Consider the following 25,166-nt stretch of genomic DNA (forward strand, 5'->3'; position numbering starts at 1 on the left):
ATGTTGAGACTCTAGAAAGAGTGCAGAGAAGAGCAACAAAGATGATTAAGGGACTGGAGGCTAAAACATATAAGGAACGGCTGCTGGAATTAGGAATGTCTAGTTTAACGAAGAGAAGGATGAGGGGGGACATGATAGCAGTCTTCCAGTATCTCAGGGGCTGCCCCAAAGAAGAGGGAGTCAAGCTATTTTCCAAAGTGCCAGAAGGTAGTACAAGAAGCAACGGATGGAAACTAATCAAGGAGAGAAGCAACCTAGAACTAAGGACAATTAGAACAATTAACCAGTGGAACAACCTGCCTCCAGAAGCGGTGAATGCTCCAACACTGGAAGTTTTTAAGAAGAGACTGGACAGCCATTTGTCCGAAATGGTGTAGGGTTTCCTGCCTGAGCAGGAGGTTGGACTAGATGACCTCCAAAGGTCCCTTCCAACTTTATTATTATTATTATTATTATTATTATTATTATTATTATTATTATTATTATTATTATTATTATTACTACTACTACTACTACTACTACTACTACTACTACTACTACTACTACTAAATTACCATTTATTTAGCAACGGATCGAACATTATAATGGCACTGAGAGAAGTGACTTATCACCAGTACTCACATTTACGATATTCAGATAAAAATCCTGCAAGGAGCATGTATTTGTCCAGGCACACATAAATGCCATGCCAGCTTTCCCCAAACTGAGGTTCTCAAAAGATACGTTGAACGGGCCTGAACCAAACTCATCCCTACATTCAACCCTAGGATGGTCACTGTCTAAGAGGAATCCGGTCCACTGCATTTCCAAACTCGTTTGTGCAAGAATTCTAAGGCCAAAAACGCCCCTTGACTTACAACCATTCAATTCGTGACCGTTCAAAGTGACGTTGCTGAAAGAAGTGACTTATGACTGGTCTTTACACTTATGACGCAGTATCCCCAGTGTCACAGGATCAAAATTTGGATGCTTGTATTTAGGACAGTTGTAGCATCCTTGGATCGCCATTTGCAACTTTCCCAGCTGGCTTCCAACAAGCAAAGTCAATGGGGGAAGCCGGATTTGCTTAATGACCCTGGGATTCACTTAACAACTGTAGTGGGCAAAAAGGTCATAAAATCGGGGTGTGACTCACTTGCTTTCTGACCTTCCCAAAAGTTACGGGAGATTATTTGGCAATATTATAATATTATCAGAAGGGCAGGTCATCCCCATTAGGTAGACCAGACCAGAAAATCAATTCCACAGGAAGACCAGAACTATATTTTATTGAGATTGACTATAAACAGTGGTGGCGAACCTATGGCACGCATGCCAGAGGTGGCACTCAGAGCCCTCTCTGTGGGCACGTGCACCGTTGCCCCAGCCCTGCCTCCCCCTGCAGCCCCCTCCTCACCAGCAACCCCCCTGGAGAGTCGCCCGTGAGCATGGGCCGCACAAAGCAGCGCAGCCAAAGACATGGCAGCTGGGCAGCAGGGACAAGACTCCGCCCCCGCCCCCTGTCGTGTGCAGATGAGGCTGCGGGGTGTGGGTGGAGGGCATGGCCACCATGGCGCTGCTGGGCCGCCTGAGCGATCTGCTGCGGTGGGCCGTGGGTGGCCCTACGAGTGGGCGGGGCGGTTTTGGGGCACTCGGTCTCTAAAAGTTTCGCCATCACTGGACTATAATAACCGAATCTGCCTGAACTGCGCCCCCTCCTTCTTATACTCCAGTGAATCAGGGAGGTGACAGCCTGAGCCACTTCTGAATACAAATAGTTAAGTGTGTACCCAAATTTACGGCCTCTTCTGACATGGTTATTAAAAAGAATCAAGGTGCTTGTTAAGTGAGACATGACCGGATCTCCATCTTCAGCCTGGCGCCTTGCTGGCATCATGCCATCAAGGGGAAAGGGAGGGTGGAGGCATTAGGGGCCAGCCACACCTGTGTATCTAATGGTGGGAAATGGGGAGGGGGAGCTGATATGTGAAGACAACCAGAGCTATTTGCATCGGTTAGGCCTCCGCAGCTTGCCCTGGGTGTGAAATTCCAGCAGTCTAAACAACCCGAGGAGTTTCCCACAACATTGTGGTGATCCCGGATTGGGTGGCAGTGGACTGGAGATTGTGGGGAGGGATGGGGAATGATGGGTTTGGCTCTTTGTATCGGTGTGAGTGGGAGCCTTCCTGCAACCCACGTCTTTAGTAAAAGTCCTTTTCAGTTCAATCAATCGGGGTTGAGTCTGCTTTCCTAAATCAGGGCTTTTCAACCTTTTCACCCATTGGTACCACTTTTAGGATATGGCAATATCTGAGTACCACCAGTCGCCTAGCAAGGCGTCAAAAACATGATGACCAAAAAAAAGGAAAAAAGTGATAAAGTACAGGTAGTCCTCGACTTACAACAGTTCACTTAATGACTGTTCGAAGTTACAACGGCACTGAAAAAAGTGCCCCCCAAGCCACAGCCGAGCAAGACACCTGCCTGCCCACCCGGCGGCGCTCTTCCTCCTGTCCGAGGTTTTCATTGTGAGCATTTCTGTTGAGGATTGGCAGAGGGGGTGGGGTGGGGGGGTGTTTGGTTTTTATTCCCCCTGTCTGCTGGGTGGTTGTAGCAGGTTTTGGTCACTTCACATGACCCTGGGACACTGTGACCGTCATAAATATGAATCGGTTGCCAAGCATCTGAATGTAAATCACAAGACCCTGGAGAGGCTGCAACCTTCCAGCTGATCCGCGCTTCTTCTGGGCTCAGCAGAATCACCAGGATCAGCGCCGAGCTCCAGCTGGAAAGCGGCACTGATCCTGGTGCTTCTGCTGAGCCCTGACAGCCCTGCAGCTCCAGCCATCTCTCGCTCAGGCTTGTGCGGTGCTGCCACCAGTTCAGCTCATTTCCCCTCCCCCACTATCACTTTTCTAGGATGGTCGCGTACCACCTGCCAGGTGCCAATGTACCACAGGTGGTACCCGTACCACTGGTTGAAAAGCCCTGTCCTAAATGATTGTTCTGGGACAGGTCTGACACTTACGTATTTATATGGTCGCCCATCTCGTGCCTCTTTCTCCAGCCACTGCTGCCCAGGTTCACGTTACTGAGCTATCCTCTTCTCGTGCTGGTGAATCAGGCCCTTTTGGAAACGAAAACTTTTAAGATAAAAGGAATTACCTTGTAAGAGAAGGCATCCTCGTGGACCGCCAGAGGGACTGGCTGGGTCACCAGCTGTTCCAGTTGCAAGCTGGGGTGGTTTGCTTTCTCCATTTCGGGTTATCTGTGCATTTCCGGCGTTCCCTTCAGCACCACTTTAAATCCAGGGCAGGGCCAGTCAGTCTCCCTGCTTCCTTCCCCATCTGCCTCTAGAGAGGAGCCGTAATCTGATTGAGCAGAGAAAGCAGATTCATTGATAACTGCTCTTCTAAGTAAAGAGAAGAAGAGAAATGAAAGGACATAAGGGGGAGGGAGGCAGGGAGGGAGAGAGGGAGGGACGCTGCAACAGTTGTGTGAAAATCAGCCATGAGTCACTTTTTCAGTGCCGTTGTAACTTCAAATGGTCACTAAACGAACTGCTGTAAGTCACAGACAGCCTGTGTCTTGTGGTCACCTTTACGGCATGAGAAACGAGGGTGGGCCTCTTCTGGCCCACTTGCTCCGCTCACTAGGCAGCCCTGGGCCCTGCTCCCTCATATCTGACCCTTCCCTGGGCACCACCTCTTCGCTGGTCCCCTAAGGTTCACTCGCACACATCATGAAATGAAAATATGCTCGTAGGTCTACATTTAGCAGCCACGGATGCGAGAGCGAAGCTGTATTTTCTCTCTTCATCTTCCAACGCAGCCCTTTTTCGGTTACAGCCATGCAGCTGGCCAGGCTGCAGGAGAAACAGGTGTTTTGTCCTTCCCTGGAGCTTCAGTTGCTGCCTTGTAATCCCACAGGATGCAAAGCAGCGCTGCGCACACTCCTATTAAACATCCTGTATCAAAGGGCAGGCTTGTCTGCAATTGTTTTTGTAAGGCCGCCCAGGATTACCGTGGTAAGATGGATGGCCAGTAAGTAGAACTGAGTAGAGTAGAGTAGAAACAAGAGAAAAGAATAGCAATAGCACAGTGGTTCTCAACCTTTTTAATGCCGTGACCCCAACCGGTCGTAAGTCAAGGACTAAACCGGTTGTAAGTCAAGGACTAAACCGGTCGTAAGTCGAAGACTACCCAACCGATCGTAAGTCGAGGACTTTCCCTGCCCGGGAGCGCCGCGCATGCGTGGTTCCGCCCCCTGCGCCAGCCGAGGCGTAGCTGGCAAGCGGCAGAGACGGAGCAGGCCGACCACCAGCTGGCCCAGCTCAAGGGAGGTAAGGCATCCGCCGGAAAAGGGAAAAAAAATGGCCGACAGCCTTGCTTGCGACCCCCGTGAAATGGTCGATCGACCCCAAATGGGGTCGCGACCCATAGGTTGAGAACCGCTGACTTAAGACATATATACCGCTTCACAGTGCTTCACAGCCCTCTCTAAGCGGATTACAGAGTCAGCGTATTGCCCCCGACAATCCGGGTCCTCATTTTACTGACCCCGGAAGGCTGAGTCAACCTTGAGCCAGTCAGGACCGAACTTGGCAGCAGAATTAGCAGAAAAATAATAAAATAAAATAATAAAATAAAATAAAAATAAAACAATAACATAATAATAAAACAAAATTTGGCAGTCAGCAGAATTAGTGGAATAAAAATAAAATAATAATCAAGTAAAATAAAATCACATTAAAATAATAAAAAATAAATCAAATAAATCAAATCAAATCAAGTATATATAAATAAAGGCAGGCAGGGGGCTACCAGTATCCTCCTGATAATCCTGTAATCCAATTTTCATTACAGGTAATCCTCAATTTATGATTCGGGCCAGAAAATTCATTGTTAAGTGGCATGGTCATTAAATGAGGCATCATCCAACTGCACCTGATACTGAAACTTTTTTTGCCATGGTCATTAAGTATATACATGTCGTTAAGCGAGTCCTCACATGATCGCCGTTGCGGCCTTCCCTTCCCTACTGACTGACTTTGTCAGAAGCTGGCTTGGAAAGTCACAAATGACAATCAGATGACTGCAGGACACGGCAACTCTTATAAATGTGAGCCAGTTGTCAAGTGCCTAGATCACAATCACGTGACTGTGGGGATGGTCTAACGCAGGGGTCTTCAAACTTGGCCCTTTTAGGACTCGTGGACTTCCAACTCCCAGAATTCCTCTGCCAGCGTGCCTGGCTGAGGAATTCTGGGAGTTGAAATCCACAAGTCCTAAAAGGGCCAAGTTTGAAGACCCATGGTCTAACGGTTGTAACTTTGAGGACTGGTCATAAATCACACTTTCTAGCACTGTTGTAACTTTGAATCATCGTTTAACCAATGGTCAAGTCAAGGGCTAGCTGTACTTCTCACCAGTAGCCATGCATAAAGAGCAGAAGGCTTAAAAAAATAGAAAAACTAAGGAAAAAAATAGAAATCTTCTCAAAGAGACAGGGGAGAGAAATGTGGAAAACATGTTATTTACTTTATTCTACCTTGAAGCCACCCAATTCAATTTCCTTTTGTATCAGTAAGAATTTAAGCTAGCAAACTAACCCAGGATCATAAAAGTAGCACCAGGATTTCAGTACAACCACCACAGATCAAATCCTAAGGGTTTGCCCATAGGATCTCTTCTAGAGAGTGGCTGAACCTTATCCATCTGAGCATGATTAGAGTGCAGAAACTTCCAGCTTCTGTTCTTGGCACCTGCCATTGTCCAGAACACACTGGGCTAAACTGGAAAAGGAGAGGGCGGAGAAGATTTGATTGCTATCTTGAAATTTCCAGAGTGGTCATACTAAAAATAGAGATTTATTTGTTTTGATCCAGAGGACAGGACCAGGATCATGGGACAAAAACATCAGGGAAACAGGTTTTGGAGAGAAATGTTTTAAGGGTAAACACAGCTTGATAAGAGCAGCTGGTTTTTTCCTTCTCTGGAGGTGCTCAGGCTGAATACAGATAATCCTCGACTTACTATTACAACGGAGGCCAAACTTTTTGTTGCTAAGTGTGTAATTTGTGAAGTGAATTTTGCCCCATTTTACGAACTCTCTTGCCACACTTGTTAAACGAAGTACTGTTCTTAAGTTAGTAGCATGGTTCTTGTGAATCCGGCTTCCCCATTGACTTTGCTTGTCAGAAGGTCGCAAAAGGGAATCAAATGACCCCAGACACTGCAGCCGTCATAAATATGAGTCAGTTGCTAAGTGTCTGAATTTTGATCACATGACCGTGAAGATGTTGCAATGGCCTTAAGTGCGAAAAATGGTCATAAGTCACTTTTTTTCAGTGGTGTTGTAACTTCGAACGGTTACTAAATGAACTGTTGTAATGTTTTGGCCTTTTGGGCTGATTTCCAGCAAAAAATAACCACAGGAATTTGTTGATTTGTTTAACATCAGAGTTATGTTAAGCCAGAGGCAGTGGTGGGATTCAGCTGGTTTGCATCACTTCGGCTGAACCGGTAGCTATTTTTTTGTTGCCCAGGCCCAGAATGGGCTTCCGGAAGGGGCATCCACACAGAGAACTGGCTGTTCTCATATTTGAATCCCACCCCTTCCTTCCTTCCTTCCTTCCTTCCTGTGGTGGGATTCAGCCGGTTTGCACTACTTCAGCAGAACTGGTAGCTAATTTTTTGTTGCCCAGGCCCAGAATGGACTTCTAGAAGCAGCATCCACACAGAGAACCGGTTGCTCACCTAGTTGAATCCCGCCACTGGCCCAGAAGTTATTGTTATTGTTCACTTAATTGTTCACTTAACAACTGCAGCAAAAAAAAGTCATAAAATTATGTTCATTATGACTTATGGTGGAAATTCCAGGCTCCATTACAATCATAAATTGAGGACTACCTGTACGTATATATTTATTTGCAAAATTTATTAGCCATCCATCTTACTGCACAGTAAGTCTGAGCGGCTTACAACATTAAGAGATAGAACTATATCAAGCCTAATAATATAAATACAATACTATAAACAACATCATTGATTCCTGCTCATCCCTCATTCTAAAAATTTAGGTGAGTCTCCAATCAGGCAAATAGCCTTCTCATTGGTCCAAATCCACACCACAGATTCTGCAACAGGCATTTCTCACTGAGCTCCTAATTGTTGTTGTTACAGGGGATCTTTTTCAATTTCTGGATCTTGTGATCCCAAACATATCTGGAGGTCACCAGATTGGAAAAGAACCCTTTACAAAATTCTGGATCGTACCACAATAAGTCACGTCATAAGTACCTAATTCTCTGTCTGTCTGTCTGTCTGTCTCTCTCTCTGTCTCTCTCTCTCTGTCTGTCTGTCTCTGTCTCTCTCTCTGTCTGTCTCTCTCTCTGTCTGTCTCTCTCGGTCTGTCTCTCTCGGTCTCTCTGTCTGTCTGTCTCACTCTCTCTGTCTATCTGTCTGTCTCTGTCTCTCTCTCTGTGTCTGTCTGTCTGTCTGTCTCTCTGTCTCTCTTTCTCTCTCTCTCTCTCTCTCTCTCTCTCTGTGTGTCTCTTTCTCTGTCTTTCTCTCTCTGTCTCTCTGTCTCTGTCTGTCTCTTTCTCTCTGTCTCTCTCTCTCTGTTCGTCTCTCTGTCTGTCTGTCTCTCTCTGTCTATCTCTCTGTCTGTCTCTGTGTCTCTCCCTCTTTGTCTGTCTCTCTGTCTGTCTGTCTGTCTCTGTCTATCTCTCTGTCTGTCTCTGTGTCTGTCTCTCTGTCTCTCTCTCTCTGTCTGTCTGTCTGTCTCTCTGTCTGTCTCTCTCTCTGTCTGTCTGTCTGTCTGTCTCTCTCTCTCTGTCTCTCTCTCTCTGTCTGTCTCTTTTTTTCTGTCTCTCTATCTCTCTATCTGTCTGTCTGTCTCTCTCCCCTGCCCCCTCTCCCCCTCTCTTCTCCCCCCAAGATTTAACAAATAAAAGACCAAGAAAATAAAAATCAAGAAAAAAGGATAGATTTGCAAAAAGAAAAATAGAAAAAAAAAGATTTCTGACTTTCTTTGATATATAAATAATACCTCAAACTCTTACTCTAAGGTTAACATTTGTATATATTATTTCTATAAGCCCATATAGTTAACAGAATAACAGAGTTGGAAGGGACTTTGGAGGTCTTCTAGTTCAACCCCCTGCTCAAGCAGGGGACCCTACAGGGTAGGCAACCTTGGCTCTTTTGACTTGTGGACTTCAATACCCAGAATTCCTGAACCAGCCATGCTGACTCAGGAATTCTGGGAGTTGAAGTCCACAAGTCATAAAAGAGCCAAGGTTGCCTACCCCTGCCACACCATTTAGACAAATGGCAGTAATTCTAACCATCAAATCCCAAAATAACATTTCATTATTTTTCATTTCTCACAAAAGACACATAAATGACTTCCAAGTAAAAAAATAAAATCAGTTAAAAGTCTTTCCTTTAATCAAAGTGGTCAATTCTGCCATCTCTGTCAATTCCATGTAAGTACTGTACCTAACTTTCAACCCTACAGTTCTCATTTCTGGGAGGGCCAGTAAAATATATAAGCGTATTTCTCAGTTTCAAATTCTAACACATCACATATGGACAGATATAACCCACATAAGCTCTTTGGGGTCCTCAATCATTTTTAGACTGTAAAGGGGTGCCAAGACCAAAACGTTTGAGAACTGTAATTTTAGAATACTTCTTTGTTGTTGTTGTTAGTTCCGAAGTCATGTCCGACCCATCGCGACCCCATGGACAATGTTCCTCCAGGCCTTCCTGTCCTCTACCATCTTCTGGAGTCCATTTAAGTTCATGCCTCCTGCTTCAGTGACTCCATCCAGCCACCTCATTCTCTGTCATCCCCTTCTTCTCTTGCCCTCCATCTTTCCCAGCATGAGGCTTTTCTCCAGTGAGTCCTTCCTTCTCATTAGGTGGCCAAAGGACTTGAGTTTCAACTTCAGGATCTGGCCTTCTAAAGAGCAGTCAGGGTTGATCTCCTCTATGACTGACCGGTTTGATCGCCTTGCAGTCCAGGGGACTGGCAGGAGTCTTCTCCAGCACCAGAGTTCAAAGGCCTCCGTTCTTTGGCGCTCAGCCTTTCTTATGGTCCAACTTTCACCGCCATCCATTGCAACTGGGAAAACCTCTTTACAAAACTTCTTTACAAAAACACAACACATCAAATTTAAGAAATCCTCCATCCAAGCTCCCATCACCTCGGGCTTTTCCATTCTAAGCATTCCCTTCTTATTTGCACCCGGTTTCGTTTTTCCCCTCTGCTAACCCCTCTTTTCTCTTTCCAACTTTTTTTTTTGGTCCTTTTGTATTTTCTTTAAATAAAAAAAAAACCCTCCATTTTTTTTACTTCCCCGCAATCCCTTCATTCGAGGCTCTTTTGAAATTCACGTGCCCGTAGACACCCCCTCTGCGTTTACAAACACGCTCGCATCACCCCGATCCCTCCTCCGGTGCCCTTTGGGAACCAACCTGCGCGCCTTTAGGAAAACTTCGCCAAAGCCGGGATCAGGGACCGGTCGGTCAAGTTTCCTACGATGATTTCCCTCCGCGTTGCCTCGCGGACTTTTCCACGGCCGAGGGGAAAAAAAAAATCGCTTTTTACAGCGAGGCGACCCGATAGCGCAGGTGGCCGCTGCAGATCGTGGCTCCACGGCTCAGTCGGTCCTAAATAAAGGCAACCTAAATAAATGCCACTCCTGGCTCAGCAGAAGCCTAACCCTCCTCCCGCCCCCCCCTCTCTCTCTCTCGGACACGAAGTCTTCCCTCCGGTCGTCTGAGAGCCTCCAGCGCTCACCTGCTTCCGCTTTGCAGCCCAGCGGAGAAACGCAGCGCCGGTGTCTGGCAAAACAAGCGTCCGATTGGATCCGGAAGCCGCCACTCCCCGCTCCGGATATCTCGCCTCTGCAAGGGCCGGAGGGCCTGGACGAGCAGGAGGGAGAGAAAGCGGGCGGAAGCCGGCGCGGCTCCTTTTTCTTCGCTGCAGCCGGTGCAACCGGCTCGGAGCTCGCCAGGTGCGCCGGGGCTGGACGCCGGTAACGCCTTCCTGTGGGTTGGGCGGCCTCTAGTGGCCGCGAGGGCAAATGTCCGGCGGCAGGTGGCCAAACTTGGCTGAGGTTTAGCAGTATTGTGTAACAGAATACAGAGGTGGAAGGGACCTTGGAGGTCTTCTAGTCCAACCCCCTGCTAAGGAGGAGACCCCATGCCATTTCAGACAAGTGGCTGTCCAGTCTCCTCCAGTGATGGAGCACCCACAGCTTCTGAAGGCAATTGTTTAATTATTAACAATTGGTTAATTGTTCTCACTGTCAGGTTAATTGTCAATTAACAATTGGTTAATTGTTCTCACTGTTTCCTTTGTTCTAGGCTGGATTTCCCTTTGATGAGCGTCCTTCTGTTAGTTCTTGTCCTGCCCTCAGGTGCTTTGAAGGATAGGTTGACCCCCTCTTCTGTGTGACAACTACTCAAATAGTAGAGTGGTTTCAGAGAGCACCAAAGGCCCCGCCGTTCAAGCCTCAGCTACAAAATACTCTCTTCTCTTGAGGCTGAACAACCTGCTTTGATGGAAAATCACTAGAAAGCACCCTAGTTGTAATTTATGATGTGCCATCAAGACATTTTTCGACTCCCAGTAACCACATAGGTAGATTTTCTCTCTTCTTTTTTGTTGAAGTTTATTGTAATATAAAATACAAATAGAAACAAAGATAATTGGGGAATAGGGGAGGGAAAAGAGCAGAGTAAGAGGGAAAGAAAAAAGCACCGCCTTCCAACTTTTTCGGTGTAATAAAGTACAAAATACAGTTACATCCTCAACTTTTTATTTTACTTATTTCGTAAATGCTAGCCACTTCTATAACAACAAACTAACCTAATCACTTAAAAGATATATTGCTGGCATTCACTCTTATCTCAGATGTGATACATTATTGCTCAATGAGGGGTTGGAGGGTTTATAATCATAATGGGACTTTTTTCTGTGTTTGGTAGATCTCAGTAAAATCTCAAAATATCAGAAGGAATATTTAACAAAGAGATAACAATAGTAAATAAGGTAAAGGTAAAGGCTTCCCCTGCCATTTATGATGATGATGATGATGATGATGATGATGATGATGATAATAATAATAAAGTTGGGAGGGACCTTGGAGGTCATCTAGTCCAACCCCCTGCTCAGGCTGGAAACCCTATACCATTTCGGACAAATGGCTGTCCAGTCTCTTCTTAAAAACTTCCAATGTTGGAGCATTCACCGCTTCTGGAGGCAGGTGGTTCCACTGGTTAATTATTCTAATTGTCTGGAAGTTTCTCCTTAGTTCTAGGTTGCTTCTCTCCTTGATTAGTTTCCATCCGTTGCTTCTTGTCCTGCCTTCAGGCGCTTTGGAGAATAGCTTGACTCCCTCTTCTTTGGGGCAGCCCCTGAGATATTGGAACACTGCTATCATGTCCCCCCTCGTCCTTCTCTTCGTTAAACTAGACCGGGGTAGGCAACCTTGGCTCTTTTATGAGCCGTGGACTTCAACTCCCACAATTCCTGAGCCAGCCGTGCTGAGGGAAAAGGGAGAGGTTTCCAAACTGAGCCATGCTGGCTCAGAAATTCTGGGAGTTGAAGTCCACGAGTCGTAAAAGAGCCAAGGTTGCCTATCCCTGAACTAGACATACCCATATGTCCGACTCCAGGGGACAGGGCTTCTTTCCACTTCTTTCCCAGGGAGCCAGCATTGTCCAAAGACATTTCCATGCTCATGTGGCCAGCATGGCTATTTGCCAAAGGTGCATGGAATGCTGCTACCTTCCCAACAAAGTGGTACCTATTCACCTACTCGCATTTGCATGCTTTCAGACTGCTAGGCGGGCAGGAGCTGGGGCAAGGGACAGGAGCTCACCCCGTCATGCAGTGTTCGGGTCTTGAACCCAGGCTGCCAGCTAACAAGCTCAGTAAACAAAAGAGGGCATAATTAAAAAAAAGTGTGCCCCTAAAGGAGTGAATAAAAGTTATGAAAGAAACTCATGCTCCTCTTCCTTTTAGCAGTAAAGTCAATCCTTACCCACCCACCCACCACAGAAAATATCTGAGTCATCTGGCACTTGAAAAAAACAACAACAAACAGTTCCATCAGATTTGAGTCGGTCACCCAGCTTGAGAAAGTCTAGGATCAAATTCACGTGCTTAAAAAACAAAACAAGAAACCACTGTTTCATTGGGATCGGTAAGATTTTAATCTGTTCTTGCAGAGGCAACACAAATGCCTATTAAGACAAGTGGACATTTTAAAGGGCCAGACAGAAGAACATGGAAGCTGCTGTGTGGAATGTGACAAACAAAAGAAAACAATAAAAAATAATGAAATGAAATAAAATAAAATAAGAAAGCTGCAAAGTATGGACGCTTTTCAACAATTGCTGCTTTGCTCCCTTCCCAAGAGAGCATCCCATCCCCAGCAGCTGAGTCTGGAAGAAAAGATTTCTCCAGAGACCTGCTCTGTGATTGGTCCATTTTGAAGCTAGCGGAAGTAAGAGTGGAACGCATTGGAGGAGCTGCCTTTGTTCTGTGGTTGCCTAGGGCAACAGGTGGTATACATGCTGCAGCGTCTTGCCTAGAGGTAGCCCTGGGAACCAGGTAAGCAATTGGCAGCAAAGAGGGGGGCTTTTTCCAGGTAAATCTGTCCATGCAACCATGATGAGCATATTGTCCTCAGCTACACTCTTAAGACAGGTGTGGGCAAACTACAGCCCCACTACCCTAGGCAGCCCCCAAGGTCCTTTTCTATAGAGCTTGCAAAACCCTTCCAATTATAAACCAGACACACTCCCCATCCCAAAACCAGAGAAAAGGTATCACCCCTTCAAGGGAGACCAGGTCAAGAAAGTGGCATGGAAAGGATTAAATCACAATATCTCAGAAAACCTGTTGGATTTTGCCTCTGCCCCCATTGTTGCCTTTAAAACTCAGGGTCCAGGTTTGATGTGGAACTGATAAAAATGTAATCCCTGAATTTGAGAAAGAGACTGACTTTGCAAAGATGGCTTTTTTGCCCCTCCTGAAAACAGCTGAAGAGTTATGAATCTTTGATAAGGTGACCAATCGTCCTCCTTTAGGGGAGGTCCTTCTTTTGTAAGTTCTGTCCTCTCTCGAAAAGTGTCCTCCTACATGTCCTCCTTTTCGATATTTGAAGACTAATCTGTAAATCTCCGTATTCGATCGATGCCGAGCCTATCCGTTGCGTGCGAAGTGACGTATTTGTATTTGACATGACGATTCGTCAAGGCTCGGTACAGTGCGGCGAGACGTGATTATGAGACGCATGTGCTCCGCACAGGTGAATTGTTTTGAGAGAGTGCACCGCACGCAAGTGGCTTTGTTTACTTTTTACCAAAACACGACACGGCACACATGCATGCATTAGACTCACTTCTTTCTCAGTGAATATTCAATCATATGCAGGTGAGCACAATAATTCACATTTTATTAATTCATTATCTATTTTATAATTTCCAAATATGTATAATTTTATTTACAAGTTTATTCGCTTATGTTATTGTTTCAGTTTTAATAATTAATTTTATTTATTCATATTTTTTTTCTTCAATTTATTTGTGTCTTCCTTCTCATTGTAAAAAAGTTGGTCACCTTATCTTTGAGGCAAAGTGAAAAGCTTTATTAAGGTGAAGGGATGTCAAGTCTTTTTATAGGGTACAGAAACAAATGATACTTTATTTATGAAATGTATATGTCATCGTTCTTCTCAGATGACTCTGGGTGGTTTACAACATTGTGAAAGCAAAAACAAAAAACATTAAAAATGGAATATTAAAAATAATAGAAACTAAATACATTAGACACATTCACTATATGCAAAGCTTCTGAAAGCAACAAATTGAATAATCGGAAGCATTAATTAGATGTGAGAGCTGGACAATAGAAAACATTGATCTTAGATAAAATTGCACAATTGGCAAATTTATGGGTTATGTCACCCCCTTTTCTAGACGAGCTTGTTTCTGGGCCTCTGGTGGCTATAAAAGTCTCCCTTTTTTATCTTACCTGGTTGTGATAATGTGATGTGTGTGCTCAGTTTTTAGAAGCACGAGGATGGAGTGAAGAAAAATCCATTCCCCAAGTTTGCAATAATTGTCTGTCATAGAGACCAACTTTGATATGAGTTCGTTGTCTCAGGTCTTCCCAACGAAATCTTACTCTAATCTGAATCGAACTCCCGAAAATACTGAAAAAGGTAAGACATGGAATCTAAATACTGCCCTGGTAGAAGCCAGACCAGAGAGTGGGAAGTTTGGAAATAGCTTAATTCATTGCACCAAGAGTATGTCTGCCCTAACAAAATACTCATACTGTCTGAAGAGAAAACAGGATGGCATATGTTATATTTCTATTATAGTGATGTTGTGCTAATGCAAGTAATCCTTGAGTTAAGACCATTTGTTTAGCGACTGTTCAAAGTTAAATGGCATTGAAAAAAGTGATAACCAATCCTTAGACCAGTGATGGTGAACCTTTTAGAGACCCGAGTGCCCAAACTGCAACCCAAAACCCACTTATGCATTGTCGGGTGCCGAGTGGGTGTGGCCCATTGGGTGAGCGTGGCTGCGGTGGTAACAACAGATTGGGGTGGGACTAAAAAGTTCAATCAATCAATTCCAACTTTGCAAGAACTTTTTTTTTCCTGCGAGAAGTTGAAATTGACTGATTGAACCTTTTTTTTTTTGTACACAGCGGCGAAGGCCTAAATCGAAAAGCTTTTATAAAACCCAGCTGAAGGCCTAGGACTGGGGCGATGGCATGCGTGCCCACAGAGGGCTCTGAGTGCCACCTGTGGCACCCGTGTCATAGGTTCGCCACCACTGCCTTAGACTTAGATTCTTGCAGCAGCCCTGCGCTCTGATCTTCAAATGGGGAAGCCAGATTCTCTTAACAACAGTTTGACTTATTTAGCAACTGCAGTGATTCACTTAACAAGAAAGATCGTAAAACATTAACAAATGTTTCATGTGGCACCAGAAATTTGGGGGCCAATTATGATCGTATGTCGAGGATTACCTGTATTGCAGTTGTTAAGTTAGCAACCTGGCTTTATGACACTGCAAACCGTCATAAATATGAGTCAGTTGCCAAGCATCTGAATTTTGATTACACGAGTGTAGCGATGCTGCAAAGGTCTTAAGTGTAAAAAACGGTCATAAGTCACTTTTTTCAATGCCGTTGTGACCATTGCAGCTGGCTCAAGGTTAATTCAGCCTTCCATCCTTCTGAGATCAGTAAAATGAGGTCCCAGATTGTTGAGGGGCAATATGCTGACTATAAACCGCTTAGAGAGGGCTGTAAAATACTGTGACGTGGTACACAAGTCTAAGTGCTATTGCTATTGTAACTTTGAACAGTCATTGAACGAATGCTTGTAAGTCAAATATTACCTGTAGGCAGGTATCCTGAAACACTACAGTAATAATAATAATAATAATGATGATGATGGTGATGGTGATGGTGATGATGATGATGATGATGATGATGATGGAAGGGACCTTGGAGGTCATTTAGTCCAACCCCCTGCTCAGGTAGGTAACCCTATACCATTTCGGACAAATGGCTGTCCAGTCTCTTCTTAAAAACTTCCAGTGTTGGAGCATTCACTGCTTCTGGAGGCAGGTTGTTCCACTGGTTAATTGTTCTAACTGTCAGGAAGTTTCTCCTTAGTTCTAGGTTGCTTCTCTCTTTGGTTAGTTTCCATCCTTTGCTTCTTGTCCTGCCTTCAGGCGCTTTGGAGAATAGCTTGACTCCCTCTTCTTTGTGGCAGCCCCTGAGACACTGGAAGACTGCTATCATGTCCCCCCTCGTCCTTCTCTTCATTAAACCAGACATACCCAATTCCAGCAACCGTTCCTTATATGTTTTAACCTCCAGTCCCCTGATCATCTTTGTTGCTCTTCTCTGTACTCTTTCTAGAGTCTCAACATCTTTTTTAGCATCTCAACATCTTCCGTAACAATGCTAAATTTGATCTTCAAAGCTGTAATTCATCCAATGGGTTTCATGGCTGAGCAGAAATTTGAACCTGTGTTTGTTCCATCCTCACCTGATGCTCATTGATTTTCTTTCCTAGGCGCACCCTATTCCTCCATCCCTCTCAAATTCTATGCCAAAGTGATTCCCAACACCGAAAAGGTGGGCTTCAATTCTCAGGCAAAGAGATTTCAATATTCTGAGGTAAGAGATGTTCTATTTCATCTTCCTGACTTTTATATATCTCTTTGAGTCTAGAGATGATCTATGAAGGGACTTATTAGGGAATGTTACCTGGTTGCTAGTCTGTGTAGTTGAGGGTTGCCATTTTGTATAATTGGTGTTCTTGGATCCTGGATTTTGTGCTACACAGTTTTCATTATTCTAGTACATGGGTGTCCAACGTTGGCAACTTTAAAACTTGTGGACTTCAACTCCCAGAATTCCCTAGTCAGCCAGTCATGGCTGGCTAGGGAATTCTGGGAGTTGAAGTCCACAAGTCTTAAAGTTGCCAAGGTTGAACACCCATGTACTATAATGAAAACTCTGCAACATAAAATTCAGGCTCCAAGAACACCAATTATACAACACAGCTAGGGAATTCTGGGAGTTGGAAGTCCACAGGTCTTAAAGTTGCCAAGGTTGGACACCCTGCTCTAGTAGGTAACTCCATCAGACCTGGAGTTGATTGGTTAGCTGATTGGTTGACATATTTCAATGTGATGGTTTTGTGAGCAATATTGTTTTGTCAGTGACTGGTGTCTTGCAATCAGGGAACTATTTATTTGGCTGATGATGTGGTGTTTCTTATCCAGATATTGGTTGCTTCCTGTGTGAAATTGATGTTGACAAGTATGGAATGGGCAGCAAATTGGGAACATGCTGTTCTTTGACAGTGTTCGTTGAACTTCCTGTCGATGAACAGTGATTGATTGTTAGTTGATAAGTATATGTTCTCTTTAAGTTAAGTCATGGTTGATTGTTGTATAATGCTGGAGGGAAATGATGTTCTGTATTGTTGCAGTGTTTCTCAATCTGGGCAACTTTAAGATGTGTGGACTTCAACTCCCAGAATTCCCCAGTCAGCATAGGAATTCTGGGACCTGAAATCTATACATCTTAAAGTTGCCAAAGTTGGGAAACACTGGTCTGTTGGATACAGAAGGTACATAAAAGATCCAAAAATCAGCTTTTGTAAGCCACATAACAACTCAAGGCCTTTAACACAATGCAACTGAATAACAGAGTTGGAAGGGACCTTGAAGGTCTTCTAGTCCAACCCCCTGCTCAACCCCCCCTATACAATTTCAGACAAATGGCTGTCCAGTCTCTTCTTAAAAACCTCTAGTGATGGAGCACCCACAACATCTGCTATAAACAGATCTCCAGATTGGTTTTTATTCCAAATTAATAGTCATGGTTGATACCAAGAATCCGGGAAACAATCATTTGGAAAAGAAGCTGAGACTGTTAGATTATTTAAAGCAAGATTCTTCTATTTTGGCATTATAAATTTTCCTTTTGACCAGTAGAGGACAGTAGAGCTTCACAAAAGAGGAGACCCAAGTCCTTCAAAACTGTATTGAGGGAGGAAGCAGGACACACATATATATATATATATATATATATATATATATTGTGTGTGTGTGTGTGTGTGTGTGTGCGCGCGCACGCGCTTTAAAGTATGGTTTTCCACACTGGTGCTTCCATGAGTTAAAAGATGAAAAATCTAATCCTACATCATTGCCATCTTTTCTCGTAAGTATAGGAGAAAAAATTCAAGACATTTTTTTTAAACCTGAATTTTAGTGCAAAATTCATCACCTTTGTGAGGAACAAAACACCAGCATCCTTTAGACCAGGGGTCCCCAACTTCCAGTCTGTGGACCAGTACCGGGCCGTGGCATGCCAGCAACCGGTCCGCACAAACAAGGAAAGCCCCATCCGCGGGATGCAGGCAGGACACAAAACCACACACCCTCCGGTCTGCGGAAAAACCTCTCTCCACGGAACTGGTCCCTGGTCCCCAAAAGGTTGGGGACCTCTGCTTTAGACCAAGTTCTTTGTTCTTTTTCCAGAAGCAAAAGTGTGGTGTCTTTTCCCCTGTTTTTTAATGTCTGGGTCTATAGAAAGAGACTATTTAATATTACCTTGTTTTACACAGACACAAATATTCTTACTGGGGGAAAGAACTTTTTCTTAACACGTGAAATGTAAATAAACGATTTTATTTTGAAGTTATATACTGCCAGCTACCAAGGTCTCTAGGAGGTTGCCAAAAAGGGCTACACGCCAGTTAAAATCAAGAAAAAAAAGAAGTGAATAAAAAGATTTGCTCAGTAACTTAAGTCTGTTTGGTCTAGTGCAGGGGTAGGCAACCTTGGCTCTTTTATGACTCGTGGACTTCAACTCCCAGAATTCCTGAGCCAGCATGGCTCAGCTTGGAAACCTCTCCATTTTCCCTCAGCGTGGCTGGCTCAGGAATTCTGGGAGTTGAAGTCCACCAGTCATAAAAGAGCCAAGGTTGCCTACCCCTGGGATAGTGGGTCCCTGATTTGTTTTTTATGTATTCCTTTAAGTTGTTGGAGGATTTAAGGTAACTTGACTAAAAAATTTGTTGAGGTACAATGTACTGTTTGGGCTATCTTGAGGGTACAAACGGTTAAACAGAACGAGACTTGTAGTAGTATATAGTTTTAGTAATATAGAGATGTGCTAAAGCAAGGCTCCCCAACCTTTCTGGGTGGGCAGCCCGGAGGGAAAGAGAGGAGTCAGGAAATATACCCGTGCACCCGCACACATGCGCAAATGAGCCACTAGCACCCACACACATGCACAAACAGGCCACTAGTGCCCACGTGATGCTGGCGGCGCCGCTAGCGACCCCGTGCATGCGCATGCACAAACAGGGCCGCTAGCATCCACACAGCAGCACTAGCGTGAATGGGGAGGATGCACTCGTCAGCCATTCCCATGGCCCAGTGGCCAAGAGGCCACGGACCGGTACTGGGCTGCGGGCCACAGGTTGGGGCCCCCTCTGCTAAAGGAAGCTGCTATGCGTGTTCATTAATCCATGTTCCCCATTTGTTTATAATGAGATTCTTCCTTTCCTCATTCCTCTGGGCCAGTGTTTCTCAACCTTGACAATTTTAAGGCATGTGGACTTCAACTCCCAGAATTCCACAGCCAGCAATGCTGGCTGTGGAATTCTGGGAGTTGAAGTCCACATGCCTTAAAATTGTCAAGGTTGAGAAATACTGCTCTGGGCCTTTTCCATTCATAACCTTTTCTTACTGGGCGTCTTTAGCATAATTCAGTCCTTACTGTATAAAGATTACGTCTTGCTGACAGAATAAATAAGCCGCCTGCTTTTGGTTGTCCTTGTGGTTAATAAAAATATATATTATCCTCATTAGTGATTCCAAGAATATCTCAAATATGTTAAATGACTGATGAATAGGCAAGGATTTGTATTCCTCCCCCCCTCCTTTGAAACACTTGCCAGAAAACCTACCAATGATTGATCAAGTCTGGTCAAGTCACGTGACCATGTGTGCCCTAAAATGGTTGTGTATTGGCGGGCGGGGGGGGGAGGGAAGCACCACAACATTAATAATACACCATATCTCAGGTTTAGATTAAGCAGCAAAGACAAATTACTTTCCTGAATGAAAAGATCCAGCCTAAGATGGTTTAAAGCAGGGGTGTCCAACCTTGGCAACTTTAAAACGGGTGGACTTCAACTCCCAGAATTCTCCAGCCAACACGGCTGGAGAATTCTGGGAATTGAAGATAAGAGATAAGATAAGATAACCTTTATTGTCATTTTTATACTGTGGGCACAACTGCACACATCAAAAATGAAATTTAGTTGCCCGCTCTCAAAGTGAAACACATACATGACACACACCTAAACATACTATGAACAACATATGTATAGACCCACATCCCTACATATACGTAGCAAATAAATATTAAATATTGTCCATCTTGAATATATAGCGGAAGGAGGAAGCTTGAGAGTCCACCAGTTTTAAAGTTGCCAAGGTTGGACACCCCTGCTTTAAAGCATGAGCTAGGAATAGACACAGTTAGCATCGTGTGAACAGGTGTGGCAGAGATCAAGGCTGTCTTGTGTGCTGGGATCAAACTTTTCCAATTTTCTTCTGGGAGCTGAAGTTCAACCAATGTCAAGCTGCCAAGTTTGGGAAAAAAAACCCCACAGATTGGGAGAAAGGAGCAGATGGGAAGAACGGTTAGCAAGAATAGCTCTCTCACACCTCAAGTTCTTCAGCCACTGAAGAGGCCCCACCTGGATTTCCTCCCTCCTTCTCCTCCACCATCAAAGATCACACAGCTTTCCAGCCCTTTCCTTCCTCACAATAGCTGGCTGAGGCCCATCACTCGCCAAGCCAGCCAGGCAGAGCCAAAGAAAGCATCTCATCTGGATGGACACCTTGGCTGGACAACCAAAGAACCACCACGCCTGAGGCTCAGTTCTCAGTCCAACAAGCAAGCAGGCTTTGAAAAGTCTGAAATCAGCTCTACAAAGTGCCCTTTTCTCCTCCCAGGAATTTCCTGCTTCATAACACTTGCAGGCAGCGAGCCAAGCCACAAGGAATACAAAGTTTTGGCAGGCTCTCGACTATCTCTAGAGAACATTAGCTTCTACCCATTAGTTTCAGGGAGGGAGCAACTGGCATTCTGACTTTTCTCTAGGGATTTTCTTTCTTTTTTTTTTTTTTGCAGCTAAGACAGTTTTCAGGCCTGACAGGGGTGTCTGCAGGGTGTGGCGAAAAAGCTAGGATGGTAGCCATGATAGTGAGGTTAAACTCCCCCTGTTTTTTAGGACGATGCTTTGCACATTGAAAGAAAAAAGTATCAGGCAGAGCATTGGTCGCACCATTGGAGGCGCCATCCTGATTTTATTTTATACTGATTTTATTTTATAACATGCATTCCCCCTTGAACAGTATAGGGCACTGGTGGCGAACCTATGGCACGGGTGCCAGAGGCGGCACTCGGAGCCCTCTCTGTGGGCACACGTGCCGTTGCCCCAGCCTCGCCTCCCCCCACGACCCCCTCCTCTCCAGCAGCCCCCCTGAAGGAGAGTCACCCCTGAACGTGGCCCACATGGCAGCCAGGCAGCATAGACAAGACTCTGCCCTCACACCCCATCGTGCACAGTTGATGCTGCAGGGCGCGGGCAGAGGCCGTGACTGCCATAGTGCTGCTGGGCTGCCTGGGCGATCTGCGGTGGGCCCTGGAGGTGGTGAGTGCCCTGCGGACAGGCGGTCAGGAGACGGGGGGGCGGGGGGGCAGGGGGTGGAGCGGGAGTGGGGCCAGTTTTTGGGCACTCAGTCTCTAAAAGGTTCGCCATCACTGGTATAGGGGCAGTATAGATAGAGGCAGAAACTGCAGGTGGATATCTAATATTTTGGGGGGACTTGGAGGCAGGGAGGGAGGGAGGGACTGCTGGAAAACCACTGGAAAGAACAACAAAAAATCCTAAATATATATGCTTTACATTCACAAATCATTTTTTTTTAAATCAAGTGGTGACTGTAACCGCATCCTCCAGTCTGCCCCTGTCTTAAGTGTGTTGTGCATGCCAAGGCTCCAAAAGGGCTTCATTGTACAGTCGCACCTTTCTTGACTTTTTTTTGACATTCCAGACTGCCCTGGTTTGACCCACACATCCTGCCATGCCATCCGATTGGCAGCCTATGGTCCTGAGTCCAGCAAGACTCAGGTGACCAACTTTTTTACAATGAGAAGGAGGACACAAATAAATTGAAGAAAAAATATATATGAATAAGTAAAATTAATTATTAAAACTGAAACAATAACATAAGCGAATAAGCTTGTAAATAAAATTATACATATTTGGAAATTATTAAATAGACAATGAATTAATAAAACGTGAATTATTGTGCTCAACTGTATATGATTGAATATTCACTGAGAAAGAAGTGAGTCTAATGCATGCGTGTGTGCCGTGTTGTGTTTTGGTAAGAAGTAAACAAAGCCACTTGCGCGAGGCGCACTCTTGCACGTGGCGGACTCTCAAAACAATTCTCCTGTGCGGAGCGCATGCGTCTCATAATCGCGTCTCGCCGCACTGTACCGAGCCTTGACGAATTGTCATGTCAAATACAAATACGTCACATCACACACAACGGATTGGCTCGGCATCGATCGAATACGGAGATTTATAGATTAGTCTTCAAATATCGAAAAGGAGGACATGTAGGAGGACACTTTTCAAGAGAGGACAGAACTTACAAAAGAAGGACTGTCCTCCCTAAAGGAGGACGATTGGTCACTTTAAGCAAGACGGCAACACTAAAATTCATCAGCAAAAAAATATGCCTTTCAGACCTCGCCCTCCGGTTCCTATTCCTAAAACCCTGAAAAAAAACTGGTGACCAGAAGAGGATCTTTTTCTGGTGATCTGTTGGTCTCCTGTTCCTCTCCAGAAAGTCAAGAGGTTGAATCATGGCCCCAACTCATCAAACATTGCCTCAACATGATGCGTTTTGTTTCGATGAGCCCAGATCCTGCTTCGAGACCAGTGGTTCCCAGCCTTTTCTATGCGCCACAGCCCTAGGAAATGTTTCATTAATGTTTGCGCCCTCTACAAAAGTCACTGTGACTTGTGACTCATCACTTAGGGACACCAGCCACCCTTTGGTGCTTCCTCTGAAATACTATCGTGCACTCCAGGTTAGGAACCCATGATCTGGGTTGTGGTTGTTCAACAAACCATGGTTAAACCTAGCACAGTTTGGTGCAAGCTGTGAACCAGCTCTGAATTCTTTAGATGCCACCTTGGACCAATGTCACTGTTTTGCTTGACTCTGAGAGGCTTTTGCAAAACCTGTCAAGCTTTAAGCCCACTTTTGGATGAAGCTCTCTGTGTCATCTGCAGAAGACCGAAAGTGATGCTCAGGACAACCATTTTGATTTGCTTGCTTGCTTTCTATAAATAGCAAACCCACCCAGCACTCTTTGAGGAATAAAAGAAATGTCGTTCTGGGTGGAAATTGAGTCAGGAGGGGTGTGGCTCCTTAAAATAATACATTCTACCACACGCTTAAACAATTCAGGGCAAATCAGATGCCTAGGTGGGATTAAGCATGCAATGGATTTGCGCTCCTTGAGTCTCTCTATGCCGTTGTACAGACGCTGGGGAAACCTAATCTTCTACTTGAGGCCTGTTTCGCCATGTAACCTGAGCTAGGCTCCATTAAAATGAGATTATTCTGATTTTGAAACAAGCAACGAAGAATCTGCTTAGAGCACAGGGACAATTGACCATAAATGAAACCACAAGCCAGAAAGATATTGAGTGGCTTATGAAAATGGGAAGGTTAATCACATTTTCATGCCATTGTGCGTCTCCACCCATGAGGTCATGCTCATGTCAGGTAAACTCTCCACGGGGGAAGGCCCAGGCCCTTATTTTGGCACCAAGGGCACAATGCTTCCCGAGTAGGACAGTGGGATCTGTTTCAAGAACTCTCCATGCTTTTTGTCAGTTTAGCAAACTGCCCTATTTTAGCATAAACACAAAGAATCTTTGTTTACCAGCAATGTGCTTAAGTAGCAAAACCAGCCCCTGTTATTTTTGTTTTTACAGAAGAGCAAAAACAAAAATGCCTATTTTGACCTAAGGTCACCAATTGGTACTGTCATTAAAAATAGCCTTTGTTTTTCAGTCTGCAGATTAGCTCATTGCTGGCAAAATGGCACCAGAGAGCAGACAGCATAGATGGGATCCCCCCCAAAAAAATTACTGTAAAAAGGGTTTGTTTGTTTTTAATTGTAATGGCCAAAGTCTTACAAGATCACTACATCTCACAAGAGTTTGGTGTTCCCAGGTGAAATCTAGTGAGTGTCAACGCTGCTAACATCAGATGTTCTTGCTTTGACAATATATGAAGATGCAGCCATTTTCTCTTTAACCTGTGTATTACTTTTAGAGTTAGAATTAGATGGTGCTGGAAGGGAGGGGGAAGAATGTGCATGGGGATTAGTTAGACATAACAATATCTCAGTAGAGTATTCTTCAAGGTTGTTTGAAATAAGAGAAGATAAGAAATGGCGGTTACGGAATTGGAGGGAAAGTTCACACTTCAAACTAATTGGAGAATGTGATTAATGACTGTTAATTGGAGGAGGGAATTATGCTTTGATACTATGTGTTTAAGGGAGGAGAATTCAGATTTTGGCTTCGCCTATGTACATGCCGAAGCTATGTTGCTCAATTAAAGATTCTTTAAGGTAAACAATGCCTCAAAGTTCTTTGAAGAATTTCATCTTTCGGAACCACGACAGTGAGCTTGGGAGAGAGAAGACTAAATCTTCCTGAGATTTAATGATCCTTGAAGATTTTGGCCCTTTAAAACATTTTTGTATTTGGACCAAAAGACACCTGTAGGATTTTAATGGCTCACTAGTGGACTTTGGAGCACATGTAGCGAACCCTTTTTTTTACATCAGGCAAGACAATTTAATGACATCTAATTATTAAGAAACAAAATATATTACCACATCCTGGGAACCCCTCATTGTTTCTTCTGTTAATAGCTATTTGAAGCACAGATTGATCAGGCCCATTTCCCAAATATTGGCAGGCCGATCAATGTGACATCTTCCCAATGACTTTTGTGTTTCTTCCAGAATGAAAATCCAGGACCTGGACTTTATAATATCATCCACCAATCTCTGCTTCTCAACGATGTCTCCCAGTCTCGGAAAGGAACCTGTTTTTTCCCTTCCTTGGTAAGGAAAATAGTTTATGGAAATCATTTATGTGCAGAGGAGACAATAACAGAAATAAGGTCGCACTATCGCACTTTCTAGCTCATACTTTTATTTTCCTGCTCTTTAAAAGCACTGTATTAACTCCCTGTGACAGAGAGATAAAAGGTGCAATCACTTCAACTTGGCTTTGACTGTTAAAAGTAATTTACAAAAGGAATTCCTTTAAAATGTAGTGGAATCAACTTTTTCTAACCCCGATCTTAACCTTAACCCTAAAATATGTGTTCTTGCTTATCCAAAACTGGATTTGCACGTTTGGTTATGGATGCGGCTTCTTCAATTTTGCAAGTATTCATTTGTTAATCAAATTTATATACCTCCCATCTCAC

The 25,166-nt window shown here is 44.4% G+C and overlaps 2 protein-coding genes across 2 annotated transcripts in view; one reads left to right on the forward strand and one right to left on the reverse strand.

The window, feature by feature from the left end:
* Positions 1-9,675, reverse strand: part of NIPAL3 (NIPA like domain containing 3) — a 29,632-nt gene extending 19,957 nt beyond the window's left edge. Inside the window, exons 1-2 of the mRNA XM_015820294.1 lie at positions 9,465-9,675; positions 3,145-3,350 (exon numbers count right to left, since the gene is read on the reverse strand). Of these exons, the coding sequence (XP_015675780.1) occupies positions 3,145-3,237 (93 nt within the window). The 5' untranslated portion in view covers positions 3,238-3,350; positions 9,465-9,675. The remainder of the gene's footprint in view (positions 1-3,144; positions 3,351-9,464) is intronic.
* A 2,886-nt stretch (positions 9,676-12,561) lies between these two features.
* The window catches only part of STPG1 (sperm tail PG-rich repeat containing 1), a 34,758-nt gene continuing 22,153 nt past the window's right edge, over positions 12,562-25,166 (forward strand). The window contains exons 1-4 of the mRNA XM_015820295.1: positions 12,562-12,612; positions 14,069-14,227; positions 16,109-16,212; positions 24,694-24,795. Coding sequence (XP_015675781.1) covers positions 14,152-14,227; positions 16,109-16,212; positions 24,694-24,795 — 282 coding nt within the window. The 5' untranslated portion in view covers positions 12,562-12,612; positions 14,069-14,151. The remainder of the gene's footprint in view (positions 12,613-14,068; positions 14,228-16,108; positions 16,213-24,693; positions 24,796-25,166) is intronic.

Source organism: Protobothrops mucrosquamatus, unplaced genomic scaffold (genome assembly GCF_001527695.2).
Source record: "Protobothrops mucrosquamatus isolate PMUCROS unplaced genomic scaffold, P.Mucros_1.0 scaffold1114, whole genome shotgun sequence".
Lineage (NCBI taxonomy): Eukaryota > Metazoa > Chordata > Lepidosauria > Squamata > Viperidae > Protobothrops > Protobothrops mucrosquamatus.